This window comes from Python bivittatus, unplaced genomic scaffold, assembly GCF_059951505.1.
Source record: "Python bivittatus isolate LINGU-HERP-01145 unplaced genomic scaffold, Pbiv_v1 ctg000030_np1212, whole genome shotgun sequence".
NCBI lineage: Eukaryota > Metazoa > Chordata > Lepidosauria > Squamata > Pythonidae > Python > Python bivittatus.
This window is the reverse complement of record NW_028277031.1, coordinates 4,949,408-4,966,568: the sequence shown is the minus strand read 5'-3', so window position 1 is coordinate 4,966,568 and position 17,161 is coordinate 4,949,408. Positions and strand designations below refer to the sequence as shown.

The 17,161-nt window shown below is 39.7% G+C and overlaps 1 protein-coding gene across 1 annotated transcript in view; it reads left to right on the top strand.

Annotated features, from left to right (window-relative positions):
* RBFOX1 (RNA binding fox-1 homolog 1) overlaps positions 1 to 17,161 on the top strand; it is a 399,208-nt gene that overhangs the window by 260,091 nt on the left and 121,956 nt on the right. The window contains exons 3-4 of the mRNA XM_088152958.1: positions 6,651 to 6,794; positions 14,827 to 14,880. Of these exons, the coding sequence (XP_088009084.1) occupies positions 6,651 to 6,794; positions 14,827 to 14,880 (198 nt within the window). The remainder of the gene's footprint in view (positions 1 to 6,650; positions 6,795 to 14,826; positions 14,881 to 17,161) is intronic.

The window sequence follows — 17,161 nt, the reverse complement described above, 5'->3', positions numbered from 1 at the left end:
GAATGATAAATTAAATTTGACATATGAAGACACATTCCATTGTGAAGATGCATGCATGCCTTGCATATCGTTTCTCTGCGCATTTGTCAATACCTAAATCAAATTTCACCAAGATTAAACTTGTGTAGCTCTGCCTTATTGATTGAGTTAGAAATGATTATGGAAAAATGAGCCCCAGAGTCTCAGATGAAAGTAGTTGTGAAATGCATTCAACAGTCTTCAAAACAATCACTTGGTTTCCATGATTTGAAAGTATAGGAATGTTGTGCAATTTTTCAGATGTGGGAGTCTTCAATCCCAGGGCTGGCTATTTTCCTGTGTTACCAAAGAATTAACTCCAGTTTCTGTGGTTTGGGTTGGGTAGTTGTTTCCATCCTCCTCCTGGAGCTACACCCCAGTCCAACTGAGAAACCCCCATCGATGTCTGGGGTAAAATATGTAATTGTTTATCAGACCTTTTAAATTAAAAATACAATCCCAGTAGAGCCTTTGAAAAGTCATGCAATAAATGGGTGGAAATGACCTTTTCCATAGAGATGACAAATGACATCTCAAGTCTCTGAGCTAGAACGAAGCTGGACATTATAGTTAATGTATATACTGCAGATTTATAGTTCAGGGCACTTTTTCTCCTTCAAAGTTCCAAGTCAGTTATCTTGCATTCTGTTATTTTGAATTCCATAGAATTGTTCTGAATTTAACCCCCTCCTCAAGAGTTCAGATCCATAAATCTAGGGAATTTGCAGTAGGTCTAAAGTACTGGAACGTAGTCCTTTGAAGGAAAGTATGGAGCTGTGTCCCTCCGATTGTTCTGAATGTGGAGCTGTTCCACCTAACCGTATACACAAGAGAACTGAACCAGGGCTACCCACATATTACCTTGACTAAGATGAACTGCCCATGGATTAAAAAAATAAACTGAACTGATTTACCCCCATTCCCTATTTCAAAGAGGCTGTGCAATTTGGAGAAAGAAAAGAGAAAACTGTAATTGATCTTAGTCTGTTCCCTTGTCCAAGGAAGGATTGTCAGATATGTGTGACCCATTCCCAAATGGTCAGGAGGCTCTTTACTACCATTAATTCATTTGGGTGGTTAGTTCTTCCAAACAAAGATCTGGTCTGTGGGCACCCACTGTTTTTATTTTCAACAAATGCCTAGGGTGAGGGCTAGAGTTAGGCATTTTTGTAAATCAAGATGAGGTGAAGCGTGCTAACGCTCCGTACTTTTTATGATGATGATGATTTAAAAGAATCTTTAAAAATAGAGCACAAAGCCCAATTGTGTAAGACGTAGAAGCAATCATTGCGTACTTGTGGCATTTATTGAAGTCACATTTCCTGCCCCTGTGCATGAATCCTAACCTACCTATCCTCCTATATCTTACTGTAGTCACAATATTCACACCTTTGTAGTCATCCTGTCCCCAAATACTCCTATGTTTCCTACTTTTTGTAGTTTTCTGATTCCAATTAAAACCAGCATCTGAAAATACTTGTATTAAGGCAGTGTTGTCCAAACTTGGCCACTTTAAGATGAGTGGACTTCAACTCTCAGAATTCCCCAGCCAGCCTTGCTGGCTGGGGAATTCTGGGAGTCGAAGTCCACTCATCTTAAAGTGGCCAAGTTTGGACAACACTGTATTAAGGGAAAGGTAAGCACTCACATATATGCCGATTGCACAAAATACATTAGAACAGGAAAATCTGTTGCATACTTGTGCGTTAATACGTGCACATATGGAATGTTTGGGAGAATATGGGAATTTTGGAACTATGCCTGTAGTTTTAACGCCATTTCTTCACAATGCAGCCCATTCTTAAAACAGACTTAGCTAAAATCTTTTCCCTCTCCAGTCGCAGTGTTTGGCCTGTTCTTAGATACACCTGAGTTTATAGATGTGGACGTTTTGCCCGATAGAGGATTTAAAAGGAATGGGGAAGAGAGCTCGTGGTTGCAATTATATTGAAGAAAGACAAAATGAGGTTGGAGAAGGAGGATGGAAACTTTCCTAGAGTTTATGAACATTGTTTAATTGTATTGGACCCTGTTTCATATCTGAGACTTATTGCCATAATGCGATTCATATAGTGGATTGAATAGCTATCTGTGAATCTTCCACAATTATCAAGAGATCCCTGATCATTGCTATTCAGATCAACACTAGCTAAACAAGATTCTGAGGTTTTGTTTCTTTTTAATAGTGACATCCTAATGTTTTAGGATAGCCTTCCCTACCGGGTGCCCCCCTGCAGAGGTGTGGACTTCAGCTTATGAACAGCAAGGCTGGCTAAGGAATTCTGGGCCCTGGGGAAATTTGGTTTAGGATTACGAAGACATTCATTCAATTTCTCCCATGAAAAAGAAGAATATATTGAGCAAAAATATATTACACCAGGGAAGAATGCTCTGGAAAATACCATAGATTAGAAGAGTCCATGCAAGGACGGATACCTTAGGACAGTGTTGTCCAAACTTGGCCACTTTAAGATGAGTGGACTTCAACTCTGGCTGGGGAATTCTGGGAGTTGAAGTCCACTCATCTTAAAGTGGCCAAGTTTGGACAACACTGCCTTAGGACAATGTATTTCCGTGTGGATATTTTTGCTTCTTAATTCTTGCATTTCTGCGTTGTTTCTGTGAATGCATCTGACTGGACTACAGTACAGTACAGTACAGTACAGTACAGTACTGTATTGCATTCATTCATTCATTCATTCATTCATTCAGTAAACTTGTCCCCGCCCATCTCCCCACAATGGGGGACTCTGGGCGGCTTACATCAAATTAAAATCATAAATACATAATTAAAAGTTATAAAAAGAGAACCACACTTACAGAGATAAAAAGAGATTAAAAGATCCAAGAGGCCAATAGAGGCCACACCAGGCCGCTAAGGGGCCAGCCAACCCCATTTCTGACATCCTCCCTCCCCGCCCCAGGGCAGATGGCAGAGCCAAGTCTTCAAATCCCTCTGGAAGGCCTGGAGTGAGGTGGCCTGTCTCACCTCTGGGGGCAAGATGTTCCAAAGGGCGGGGGCTACAGCAGAGAAGGCCCACCTTCTGGACCCCGCTAGTCAGAGTTCTTTTACCGAGGGGGTCCGGAGCATGCCCTCTCTGTGAGATCGGGTGGGACGGGTTGAAATTTTAGCATTTGAACACTGTCAATCTCTTTGAGTAATTGGCAATAGGGTGTGTGTGTATGTGCGTATTCATTAAATAAATAAATCTTCCCCCCACTCTCCAAACTTGTCTAGCAAAGCAGCTCTAGGTTGCATTACAAGGAACTTAATTGCTCACCTACTCTTGGCAGCAAGCAAGGTAGTATGAGGTAGGAAAATCTTGATTCTATTAACGGAGATACAATTTATTCGATGTTACCTTGTGAAGGTCATTTGCAATTTTTGTTAGTAATCACATGTTTGTAATACCAGTGGGATAGAATGATTGCACTAAGCTAAGATTTTGTTAACCGTTTGTCAACCATTGTTGGACAACCGATGGACAACTGGAATAGCGTAACTCAGTGTTCTTCAGCCTTGGAAACTTTAAGATGTGTGGATTTCAACTCCCAGAATTCCCCAGCTAGCATGATCAGGCACATTCTGGGTTTATATACAGTTGCATCAGCAAGCAAGTTCTATAAACATTGAAATATTCTATGGGAGGAGAAAACAAATACGTGACATAAAAACTGTTTGGAAATTTGTGTTTTACATCTTTTTTTTTTTTTTCAAAGTCTGCAATTAAATTACATTTTGGAATGTTCACTAAATTCCTAATGCACAAGATTGCCAATGTCTATAACTATAGTGTGATCAATTAAACATTCAGTTCTGTTGTGGGGAACAAAGAGCCCAGGGCATTCTTAATATTTTCTTTTATGAAAAGATAATTAATGTCAATGTTTAGACGGCATAAGGAAATTAATTGCTTCTATATGGTTTAGGCAGAATCCTTCCAAACCTTACTGTAGAATTGAGGCAGTAAATAATATTTATGTACAGTATATTACTATATAGTTCAGGTTAGAGTTAGGTATAATTCACATACTTTTGTTTACTTCACCCAAGTTGTCAAAATGTAGTGAAAATCATCAAAAGGGCTCAACATTCCTTGCTGAAAAAAGTGCAATGATTTTGGATTTTATGATTTAATTTAAATCAGATATGGGGGATATGAGAGAGGTTTATAAAATTACTATTGTGAGGAGAAGAAACTCCCCTATTTTTTTTTTTTTTCCGTACCAGCCCTTACTCACTTTGATAGAATAGAATTTGTTTGCAAATTCTTTCAAAGGTAAATAGAATTTTGGTAAAATTCTTCCAGGTAGAATATGGTTTTCTTGCATTTACTTACTCATTAAGTGGCCAAGACATGTGTAAATACCCTGTTTTTCATTGTACAGTAATTACTCCAGCATTCTGCAAGTTTTCTGGCTCCCCACCCTTTCATTATGCGTGAACTCCTTCATGTTTTCTTGGGATAACAGTAGTTCAGGTTCATTGTACATAGTTTCACTTTGGGTTCTCTGGGCACAGTGAGATAAAAGCCACAGTAGAGATCACAATTTTTGCAAATGGTAAGATGCAGTTGTGATCTCTACTTCAGTATTGATCTCACTAAGCCTGTAGAACTTCAACTGAAAGTATGAACTCCTCTAGTTGGACTTTTTTTGACAGTTGTGTTCTGAGTACACAAGACTTCTACTCTTGAGAAAGTCTTGGGGAATCTCTTCTTCCTCTGGAAAAATTTAGAGGAAACATCTGCCCATCTTTCCACCCAAAACACTGGTGGAGAATTTTGAAAGGCTGTCTGTGTCATATTCTAATAAAATAATCCTTAGTATGAAGAATATAGGTAAGGAATGAGTTCTAGTCCCAAAATATTCCAAATGGTGGGCGATTCAAGACATGTAGAAGCTGGAAGTGTTTCACATAACACGTAATTAAAATTTTGAATTTTCGTAACTCCTTTTGCTCTGATGCTACCATCTTTCAGTGGTTGAAAAGGAAGAGAAGGCTATCAGTGGTTACATGTAACATGTAAGCTATACAATGTGATCATCTGAGTCAGATGAGAACAGACTGCTGAACATGCTTGATCTTTTTGTCTGATCACTTGGCTGTTCTTGCTAAGTATTTACCTTAAATTATACTAATTAAAATGATCTTGCTCTACTTGTAGATACAGGCTTTGATCCAATCCATTTGGATGTTTCAGAATGATTCAGAAAAGTCTTTGGGCAACCCTAAATAGAACAATTAAGAAGTGAAAGCATGATGTTGTAACTTTTTATTATTCATAACGACAATTTTATGCTGGTCTTTCCTACCATGGTACTCAAATTTTGAAACAACAACCCTATAAAAACCCATAGCAGGTCAATAAACCATATAACATTCATTCATAAGATAATGGGCTGGATTTTACTGCTGCAGATTCCCACTCATGAAGCAGGACTGTTTGGTATCCTGGATTCCTGGGCATTCAGTGAAAAGAAAATGAGGTTTAAAGGTTTAGATTGGTTCTTAGTGAATTACAGCAGAAAGTGATTAGAAACCCACATGCAAAAATCCATCCATATAAGTACCTATACTTTATTTATTATTTTATGTTTTTATTTAGAAAATTTATAGGGCCGCCCAACTCACACACAGTGACTCCAGTTGTCAGTAAAGTAAAATTCCCCAATACAAAAACCCATCGACACCCACCCCTGCGGCACCCAAAAACACAATCAACACATTTTTTTTATTATTATTATTTAGAAAATTTATATGGCCACCCAATACTTTTGTCTCTAGCACGTTGTATCCAACTTGTTACATAAAGAAATTACTAAATAAACACAGTTAATGTGCATCCCGGATTTCTCATGGCCCAACAGAGATGTGAAAGCCTGTGAGATCATCATTTATTTGCCAAATATTAATAATAAATAAATAAATAAATAAATACGTCTCACATATTGGCACAACTACTAAAATGACACTGTTCTTGTGTTCCTTATTGACTAAAGCTTGAAAGGAAGAGCTTCCAAGTATATTCTCTCCAATTTACTCCACTGAGCAAGCAGAAGCATGTTCAAATAGGCCCTTTCTCCCATCTTTTGAAGACTAATGCCCTCCTGATATGTCCTAGTCTACAAATCCCATAACTTTCAAACAAACATATCTCTGCAGTAATTCAAAGGAAGCACGTTGGGGAAAGTTTGAGTAGTCCCACATCTCAAGAGATGAGCAGATGGGGAAGCCTGGTCTAGATGCAACTGATAGAGGTGAATATGTGTAGCTCAGGGTTGAACTGTGGAGTCCTTGGGGTTCTCTGAGCTTGGTTCTTTTCTTGCAAACGTTTCATTACCCAGCTAGATAACATCTTCAGTGCTGAAGATGTTATCTAGCTGGGTAATGAAACGTTTGCAAGAAAAGAACCAAGCTCAGAGAACCCCAAGGACTCCACAGATGCAACAGATTTCATTCTGCTTTTGTTGATGCTCTTATTCTTTGCAGGTTCTTCCTTTCTTCCGCAATTTTGCCTGTTGCCAGAAAACTGCACTGCAGTTTCTGAAGGGGGAAAAAGTTTCAGCACAAAATAGAGGCTGATGGCTTGATTAACTTTCTCTCCCCTCTTTCTCTTGAATTCTTTTAGCAGACAGACGATGCAGCACAGACCGATGGTCAGCAACAGACACAATCTTCTGAAAACACAGAGAACAAATCACAGCCCAAACGGCTGCATGTTTCAAATATTCCCTTCAGATTCCGGGATCCAGATCTCAGACAAATGTTTGGGGTAAGCAATTGCTTCCTTATGACATTCTACTTTTGCTTTTATTCCTTATTTATTTGTTTGTTTGTTTGTTTATCTGTTTATTTATTTATTTATGCAATTGGTTTGGCTGCCCGTCTCGTTCTCACAACTCATGAAAAACCAACATAGGAATCTTAGGAAAAAATAAAGAAAGAACAATTTGTCTAAACATTATACAATGTGTCAGAAAAAACCTTCTTTTCCATTCAAGCATGGAGGTCAGGCTCACCAGTGTCTGGGGGAAGAGCCAGATTGTTAAGATTTTCTGAAAGGCTACCGAGGTCAAAGTCATCCAAAACCTGGGGGGGGGAATGCAGTTGTAGAGGCCAGGCATTGTGACAGCGAAGACACATCTCCTTAACAATGTCCTCTCCAGCTACTAGGACTTAGCTAGGCATCCTCATGTTGATGTCAAACTAAATATACACTTATGTGCAATTTACCTGTCTCCTTGTTTTGGGTATTCCAGTCCTGCAACCGTCTGCATAAAGCAAAAAAGCAAAAGAAAAAAGTCTTATAAGCTTATGGATTCATGGAAGTAACATCCATGCTTTCAGATGAATTAAGTGGATTCCACAACCCCTATAAAGGTTTATGGCATAAGAGATGTGTTAGCCTTTACCAGACCTTTTGGCCCTGAAGCTGATTAAGGGTGCAATTTGACACATGCTTACATAAGAGCATACCCCACCAAACTGAGGTTGAACTGAAAAGGACTGTCCTGTAGCTCAGCAACTCTTCTGGAAATTATTAGAAGCCAGCTTCCAAATTCTAGTAGCACAGAGCACAGCAACTGAAGAGTCACAGGTTGGCCCGAGCATGAATCTTTGAAATACTGGCAGGGTTGGTCTCAAGTTACTCTTGCTAACTGTGCTAAAAGGTGCTGGTTGCCACCTTTAAAGCCCTTCATGGCTTGGGACTGGGTTACCTGAGGGGCCGTCATCTTCCAGTTGTTTCTACCCGTCCAATTCGGTCCGGCAGGCTGGGTGTGCTATGGGTCCCATCAGCCAAGGAATGTCAGCTGGCGAGGACTAGAAGATCTGTCTTCTCTGTTGTAGCCCCTGCCCCCTGGAACATTCCCCCTCCAGATACTAGGATGGCCCTGACCCTGTTGGCTTTTTTGTAAGGCCTTGAAGACTTGGTCATGTGGCTGGGCCTAGGGCCCCAAATGTGATAAGGGCCCCATTTCTTAGTTGTATTGATATCTATGATTATAATTTTTCTTGGCTGAATATATATATATTGTGTATGTAGCTCAAATTTTGCTACAATAGGCTCCGTTCTTAACTATAGGTTGTCCATAAGCTGGGTATTCTTAACCCAGGGACTACCTATACAAGCACCATATATATATATGGTGCTTGTATAGGTAGTCCCTGGGTTAAGAATACCCAGCTTATGGACAACCTATAGTTAAGAACGGAGCCTATTGTAGCAAAATTTGAGCTACATACACAATGATTCAAGTTAAATACACAATGATTTAAGTTCGTTACACAATAATACAGTATTGTACAATCATACTGTTCCAGTTTACATATAAATTCGACTTAAGGACAGACCCTAGGAACAGAACTCAAAGTACAGATAACTGGGGACTACTTGTACTTGGTTTTAACTGATTTTATGATTGTTCACTGCCCAGAGTCACTTGTCTGAGATAGATGGCCTTAGAAATCAAATAAATAAATAACTGAAGCAGAGCAGCAAATTCTTCTCTCGTGATGTGCAATATTCAAATGCAAGTCCCTACAGTTAAGGTCAGCTATGCCCAACAAATATGACCATCCAGTGAGAAAGCTTCCCACGGTCAAATGGAAGGATGGAAAGTAGGAGTGAAACAGGGAAACTGTCTTAACCAGCGTGTCAAGTCCATCCCCCATCAGAAAATACTAGAGCCATGGGAATGCAGTCCAGGGGATGGTTTTTCAGAGAACCAAAGAGTTGAAAAAGGGACCTAATGAGTCATCTAGTCCCAACCCTTGGCCAGTGCAGGAATCCTCACACAAATGGCTATCTGGTCTTTTCTTGAAAGCCTCCAGTGATGCAGCACCCGTGACTCCAGGAGGCAGGCTGTTCCGCTGCTTCTTAGCTCTCACAGTCAGGATATCCCTTCTTATTTCAAGTTTGGATCTCCCTCTGGGAATCTTCCACTCATTGGTTCTTGTTTTACCCTCTGGTGCTATGGAGAATAAATCCACGTGCTCTGCTCTGGGACATCCCTTCATGTATTGGAAGACCGCTAGCATGTTTCCTCTTAGTCTCATCTTCTTTAGGTTAAACATACCAACTATTCTGCCTAGGATTTAGCCTGCAAGCCCCTTTTTTTCACTGATGAGTTGCTCTAACCAGAGAACAGCTGATGTTGGAGCTATGTAGCAGGTTGATGACTACTTCCATCACTTATTGATAGCAAAACATCTTTAAAGCAGCATATTGGGAAGGATATCATATTGGGGCCAAGTCCCTGTTCATTATCTTTCTCCCCCATTGCCTGCCCTAATGCCTCAATCTGGAGCTTCTTCAGAACAAAGCACGGGAGAGGGCCTATGGCTTCAGATCATCTGCCCCAGTGCCCCAAGAAGACCACAAAGTGGAACCCTGAGGCGGATGGGTGCTCCATAGCTTGGCTGGCTTTAGATATGAAGTTCCAAGCACAATGTTAACTAGCATTAGACATGGATTCGCCACTTCTATACTTCTTGGAATGCATGTGGGCAGATGTTTTCGTAAGTGTTTTAGGTAGTGGGAATGATTCTGGGGGCTTTCTGCAGAGAGCCAGGGAACTGCTGGGAAATGTTTTAAAAAATTAACTGTGGAAGCACTGTTTTAAAAGTAAACTCCTCGATGGTTTCCAGCAACGTCTGAGGCTTTGCAGACAGCGTCTCTATACTTCCCAGATTACCAAATTCCAAGGTATCGTCAGAAATCACGGAAGATTGAAAACCACAAGGAATGGCATGGACATCCTCACTCTCTCTGGTACAGAGATAGACCAAGCATTCCACTTTGTCACCTTGCAGTCTTTTACCAAACAGATTCATGCAGTTGTGAAAAATGTCATCTACATTTTCTTCTCCAACTCTTCTTTTATGGGACTTAACCTCTCTCTCTCTCTCTCTCTCTCTCTCTCTCTCTCTCTCTCTCTGACTTCTAATCTTCTTTACAGCAGTTACAAACTTCTTATCCCTCCTCCCTCTTTAAGATTACTATAGGACTTACCTATTAAGCCTTTTCCCACCCAAGTGGACCACAGGAATGAAAGCATTGATGTAGCGCTCGCTCCACTTTCTCTTGAAACTAAGGCTAGCCCACCATTAAGATTAATTTATCTTAACTCATTAACTAATTACATTTTAAACGAATGAAGACATATTATTAATGGGTTCCTTTTTCCATGTAAAAGGAAATAATTTGCAGTTCAATTAAAACACTTGTAGTGGGTTTTTTTAGCATTACTGAAAGGGTAAAATTTTAAATAAATCCTTTTGACAGTAGCATACTGGAAGCAAACTCATATTCCAAAGCACTTCATTCTCAGAGAGGTGCTGTTGTTTATTTATTAACTACATTTGTATAGCCTCCCATCTCACAAGCGTGACTCTGGGTGGCTCACAACGCCGGAACAGTACAAAATAAACACAACAGCATGCAGATCCCAAAACCATGATTAAAAATTCAATAAAATATAACCACAGTCAACCAGTGAATATCAATCATTTAATATAGCTATTGACAAGGCTCACCACTACCGCTTGAACCCCCAGGCATGATTGCAGAGCCAAGTCCTCTGACCCTTCCTAAAGGCCAGAAGGATAGATGCCAATCTAAGTTCTGGGGTCATGAAGTTTCAAAGAGCAGAAGAGGCTGTCCTCCTGGATCCCGTCAAATGAAACTCCTTAGTAGATGGGACCTGTAACATACCTTTCCTGGGATGGGTAGATGTCCAGGGATAGGTGGTCCCTCAAATAACAGTGTTGTTGCTTTTGCTATTGTTGTTAACGTTATATTATTCAGTTCAGGCTGAAAATCAGTGTATCTTATAAGGTGTGATGGAATGGAATTATGAAGGCCAGGCTCAGAGAGATAAACATTTTCTTAGCTCCCCAGAAGAGTGTGGGAGGAACAAGAGGATGAGACTGGCACCTTCCTGAGGAATTCACACTGTTGTGGCTGGCTGACTTTGGGAACTGGGGTTTCAGTCTGGGAAGATTGATGTCAGGCCTAGCCCAAGGAACTCCAAGAGACAGTGCGACTTCAGTCCAGCTATGTTTATTAGCTACAACCTCTAGCAAGAATCTTCCCAGACTGAAACCCCAGATCCCAAAGTCAGCCAGCCACAACAGTGTGAATTCCGCAGGGAGGTGCCAGCCTCATCCTCTTGTTCCTCCCACGCTCTTCTGGGGAGCTAAGAAAATGTTTATCTCCCTGAGCCTGGCCTTCATAATTCCATTCCATCACAAAAGGAGGGGTATTCAAAGATACTACCCAACCTTACTTGATTAATCTGAAGAAATCTTAAACTATATATCTAGCAATGGTGGTTAACAAGCTCTAGTGGGTATGTCTATACAGCAAGATAAAACCAAATAAAGAAACCTCATGGCTTACCATCGTGGCCTGAGACAAAACATGGTTAATTGGCTTTTGGTTTAGCCACTGTAGTTTTTGAGCCACTGTTATGGTTGACCATGTGCAGATGAAGTCTTTGTTGACTATATAGCTATCTTTGGATGCTGTCTGGTGTCTTGGTTCTGCTCCTGACATTGACTTGCCAATGTTATATGCCACTTTGTGTAGTCATCTTAATGACACACGAAATAACCAACCGTGACACTTTGAATGATGTATATTGGAAAATGTCACTTTTTCCCCCTAAAAAATCAGACAGTCACTGGCTTTTTCCTATTAAATGTTACCCAGTTTTAGCAGTTCACTTTTTCTTAATTCAGAGCCAGTGAAATTACTTAATTATGAAATTGAATTACCATGTTCTGCTTAGATGGAAGCAGAGAAGTACAGTATGCAGTGATTACAATGCTTTATGAAGGTGGGCTGTTCTTCTTAAAAGCCACGTTGAGTACTTCATTTTCTCATGCCCCAGTATTTATCTTGGTATGAGTTCTCATTCAACTTGTTGCAAGACACGTTTGTTGCTTTAGAAATTATTTCCAAGGAGAAGAGAATATCAACAAAGTTCTCTCGAGTTGAATGTGGGACTCTTGCTTTTCTTTATTAGAAAAATGGCCAGTAGATCTCCGTGAATGTCCCATTTTTCATTCTACAGTCCTTTCTACATTTTTCTGCAACCTACTTGCTTTCACGGTAGAAGACATCCTAAGGCTTTTTCAGCAGCAGCGCGTCTGTTGCTGAAGGGGGAGTTCTGCCCTTGGGAAATGTTTGGAGAATTTTTGGTTTCATAAATAAATAAAGAAGTCCACCCAATGTTTTATGTTCACCAGTTTGATGGAGAAGGCTGAAAGACCAACTCTGCTGATTCATGCACAGCTAGTACTCCATTCTACTCTGGCAGGTTGAACACACATACATAATCCCCCAAACCATTTAATAAATTCAAGCAGGGTTGAATTTTTCACTCCCCCTTTTTTGCCCATTCATCTTGATTGGGAAAGAAATAAAAAAGGGAATGAAAAGATAGCAAGGATGAATTGTGTTTATTTATTAAATACACAAGGGGCTGAGTTCAGTCTCTCTCTCTCTCTCTCTCTCTCTCTCTCTCACACACACACACACACACACACACACACACACAATTAAAAAGGTAAACCACTCTAAAGTCTTTTCTTTTTTGCAACATCATTCAAGCAGGGGCAAGCACATGTGAGTGACAGGGATACCACCCTCTCATTTGAAAAAAAAAAAAAATTAAGCCCAACTTCTCTTGTGTTCTCCACTTGCATTTAAAAGAACTTCTACTCTCTATGAAAGAGAAAGACAAATACAAAGCATCTTCTACTGGGACCAGAGAGTTTCTTGGAGAAAGAAGCAGGACTGCAGCAGGAATTCTTGTAAATTACCAATTATGATTCCCTGTGAAAATTTATTTCAAACATTAATCTTTATTGACTAATTCCCTACAAGTAGCTGATAATTCCTGTTCAAGCATGAGTTACTAGGTGGCCCCTGTCTCCTCAGAATTGCCAATTGTTGTGATGATTGCCTAGGTCTTCTGGATTACTTTATATATACCAGTTCAGTTTTACTTTTCTATTTTGGTATTTTGAGATCTACCTAGATGAATGGGAGAAGTTCTCCGTGACCAAGAGGACAACACTGGATGGTATCAGAGAAATAAGAGTGGCTAAACTAAATATTGTTCTTGGCAAAATCTGGAAAAAATTTAGACTGATCTTCACCAACCATGTCACAAGACCATAAACATTAAAATGTTCTGCTTAAGTTTGGGCCCTCCAGGCCCTGCCATGGCTTCTCAAAATTATTGTACCTTTATTGAAAGAATGCCAAATATTTTACAGATTCATTGGGTAGCAGAGAAAACAATGATTAAAATGACTGAAGAGAGCACCTGTGGCTTCAGACGCTGTAAATAATGAGTGTGCAAATAAGATCTACTGCAAATTGTCTGTTTGAGTTGATCAACTTTGAATTGACTCAGTTTGGATTGTTGGTCTGGGTTGTCAAATCAATCTGACTCAGACATGCTCATTCAGTTTGACAAAAGCCACCAAATTCTCAGATGCTTTTGGAGGCAACCAATTTGATCTGACAATTCAAATCAGTGATCTAATCTGGAAAGTCAGTTTGATTCATAGATTCAATAAATTGCCTTTTGGGATGGGGGATCTGTAAATCTTCACAAAAGCCCTATCACAAACTCTTAATCTACTGCTGTGTTTTTCAGCCTTGGCAATTTTAAGAAGTGTGGGCTTCTGGTGGCTGGGGAATTCTGGGAACTGAAGTCCACACATCTTAAAGTTGCTGAGGTTAAGAAACACTGATCTGCAAAATTCTCACACAGCTAGCCATGAGTCGGTTTTTGTTATCTACCAGTTTGTGAGAGACACATCTGCGTTTCCATGCAGTCCTCCTTTACAACAAGGATCTACAATTGCCAGCCCTAGGCCCAAGGTCTCCTGTGAGAGAGTATATCCCACAGATCCCTTCTACAGTCTCCTGAGAAGCTGCAATTCTTAATGTGACAGATGGGAAATATAGCTCTATTAAAGTATTGAATTCTATTTAATTTTCATTTCAAATAAATTTTAATCAAACCAAATGTAGCTTTTGCCCTGGGCTCACCCACTTGCAAGAGGACATCCTTTAAGCCAGATGCAACTTGCAGTCTGAAAAGGATGTCAGCCTTTTATTTATGATGCCCATTAACTCATCTTACCTCTGCTGTCCAGGTGCTGTTTTAATTATTTTAATTTCTTGATTAACTTTTTATTATTTTATTTTGCTTTTCATGGAGGAAGACAAAAAGAATGGAAAAGAAATGATAGATATGTATGCTTAATGTCTTATTACGGATGTTGTGTTGCTCTTTTAGAGGTTTCAATATGGATGTTAAAATGTTTGCATGGGGAACTGTAGGAAAGGGGGCATAAAGTAAATAATTTAAAGTATATAACTTAAGTAGAATGCTCTTCCTTAGCTCTTCATCTTATGAGAGCAGGAGCTGTTTACAAAATGTTAAAAAAGAAAAAATGGTGTACCTCATTAGATGGAATTAAAAATTCAACAAGAAAAAGTTTGGAATTGTGTTATATAGATGGCTCCAAATGCCTTAATAAAACAATTCCAAGTGTAAAAAAAGCCAAAATAGATTCAACCTGGCACTGAAGGAATGTAGTATTAGCACGAATCACACCTCCCTTAAATGGTTTGCACAAGCATGCAAGTCTTTTAGTATTCAGTTAGTTTCCCTTGGTAAAACATCCTCTAAAATGGGGACATTTTCATTCCGTACAAATTTAAATGATCCTCGTGCCTTTTTTTTAATGCTCATGTGACTTTTTTTGTTTCTTTGCAGCAATTTGGTAAAATCTTAGATGTTGAAATTATTTTTAATGAGCGAGGCTCAAAGGTAAGCAACTGAATGCACTTGTGGAAATGTTTAATTTGTTGAAAGTGTTTACTGAAAATCAGAGGAAGCAAATACCCAACAGTCTTAAAATCTCTTTAAGTATCTCCTTTAACAAAAACACCTATCACACCCAGGTTTTTGTGGGAATGGGGGGTGTCATTTACCCAAACAGCATGAAATTTATTGGTCTAATTTTGAGTCCTTTACAAGGAATAGTTTTCAGTAAGCTAAGCTGCCACCAATTAAATAGGAATATTGCTTTCTGCATTTAAATATAATAAGTGTTGTCTGCTGAATTCCTTTCCCACCTCCAATAATTGCCATATTCATTGTGAGATTAGTTCAAGCTTGCAGTGGGGAGAAGGGAAGAGATGGGTCATTAGAATAGATATGCCGCTCTTGAAATGGAAGCAAATAATATAATTTAATATCCTCTGAAGCAATTACTCGATCAAGGATGAATTACGAAATTGCCAATGTTTGAATGGTTAGGGACAATTGCTCCTCTGCTTCTGAATTTAAATATATGTTTTAGTTTTCCTAATCTGAAAGGTGAAAGATCGAGACTACAATTTTATACATACGTTACATACTTAGTTTCCTTTTGAAACTATACGTAGTTGCCCAGTTTGTCTATACTGTATTAATTCATATGGCTGGATTTATAAATTATCCATCCGGTGGGGTGCAGAAATAAGCTTTTGGCTTCACAGGCATATCTGCAGGGGGGAGTGTCAAAAATGTCAAGATGGCAGTTGTGACTACATGATCAAACCCACACCCCTTTGTATTTGCACACGACTTCGACATATGTACAAAACGGGGGGGGGGGCTTTGATCACACCACTGTGACCTCTATCTTTAGCCTTTTGACCCCTCTCTGTGAAGCCCCTGTAGGCTCATTTAACATGTAATGTATTTGCTTTATTTTAGACGTAACCTAAAGTGAATATATATATATGCTTGCCCAAATGTAACCAATCTATGTGGCCCACAGGATTCTCCTTGTGGTTGCTGGCATGAGCTGGTGAGGTCAAAAGTTTATCTTTGTATTCTGCCAAATTAATCATGCAGCATAGGAGTCTCGCTCCTGTAAGAGAGAATCGTTAGCCTTGATTAGATTAATAGAAGAGGATGGATGTAGCTCAGGGTTGAACTGTGGAGTCCTTGGGAGTCTCTGAGCTTGGTTGTTTTCTTGCAGACGTTGGTGCAACAACTCTGGCAGGGCAAGCTACTTACATAGACAGAGAGCAAACCCCACTCCCTTCTGGCACTGATGATGTTACCTAGACAGGTAACAGAACATCTGCAGGAAAACTACAAAGCTTAGAGGACCCCAAGGACGCCATGCTTCATTAGATTGCTAATACCTGTAATATAGTAATCTGGTCACTCCAAGACTTTGAGGCACCCCTAAGATTTTTCTTGGGTCATTGGCTTATCTTGCTGTGGTGGGAGAGGATCTCTGTCCTGGCTGAGAAATTTTCACTAGACGAAGAATATGCATCATGATTTGGTATTATTGTCCAGTGCCCGATCTCAGGATATTTTCAGCCTCCTATTCATGCCCTCAGAAGTCTGTGTACCAACATTACAGAAATGTAATGGCTTCTCTTCAAATTCTCGACTCCTGTCTTTTGCAGAATCCAGCCATGTAGTTCTCTTTGGGGGAGAGGGTTTTGAAAAGATATTGCCAATGTCTCCTGTTATTTCACAAAGGGTGAATGTCCTTGATGTACATGGTGTGAATATGTTCTGTTTCTCTTCGTTTGTTTTTGTTTTGATATAAAGGAAATGTCACGTTATTCTGTCAAAAGGGTAATTTGGAAGCTTAAGCCGCGAGGTTCTATCTGTTCAAATGTGAAAAGCTGGTTTGAATTGCTTAAAGTATTATGCTAAATACATATTGGAAGGGTGAGTTATTGGATTAGTAATTTTTCATTATAACATGAATCCAGGTCTCCCAATTGGAGAATATTTTGTATATGGGCTTCCAGTTTGGGCAGTCACAGTTGAACTATTCATTTCATTGCTGGCAGCAAATGGGAGAGGCTGTTTGAAGATGTGTCCCATAGTAAGGAACATATTAAATCCTGGGGTATTGTTAATGGATGAGAGCCAGTTTGGTGTAGTGATTGAGGCACCAGGCTAGAAACCAGGAGACCGTGAGACAGAAAATCAGCTGGGTGACCTTGGGCCAGTCACTCTGTCTCATCCCTAGGAAGCAGGCAATGGCAAGTCACTTCTGAAATCTTGCTGAGAAAACTGCAAGGACTAGTTC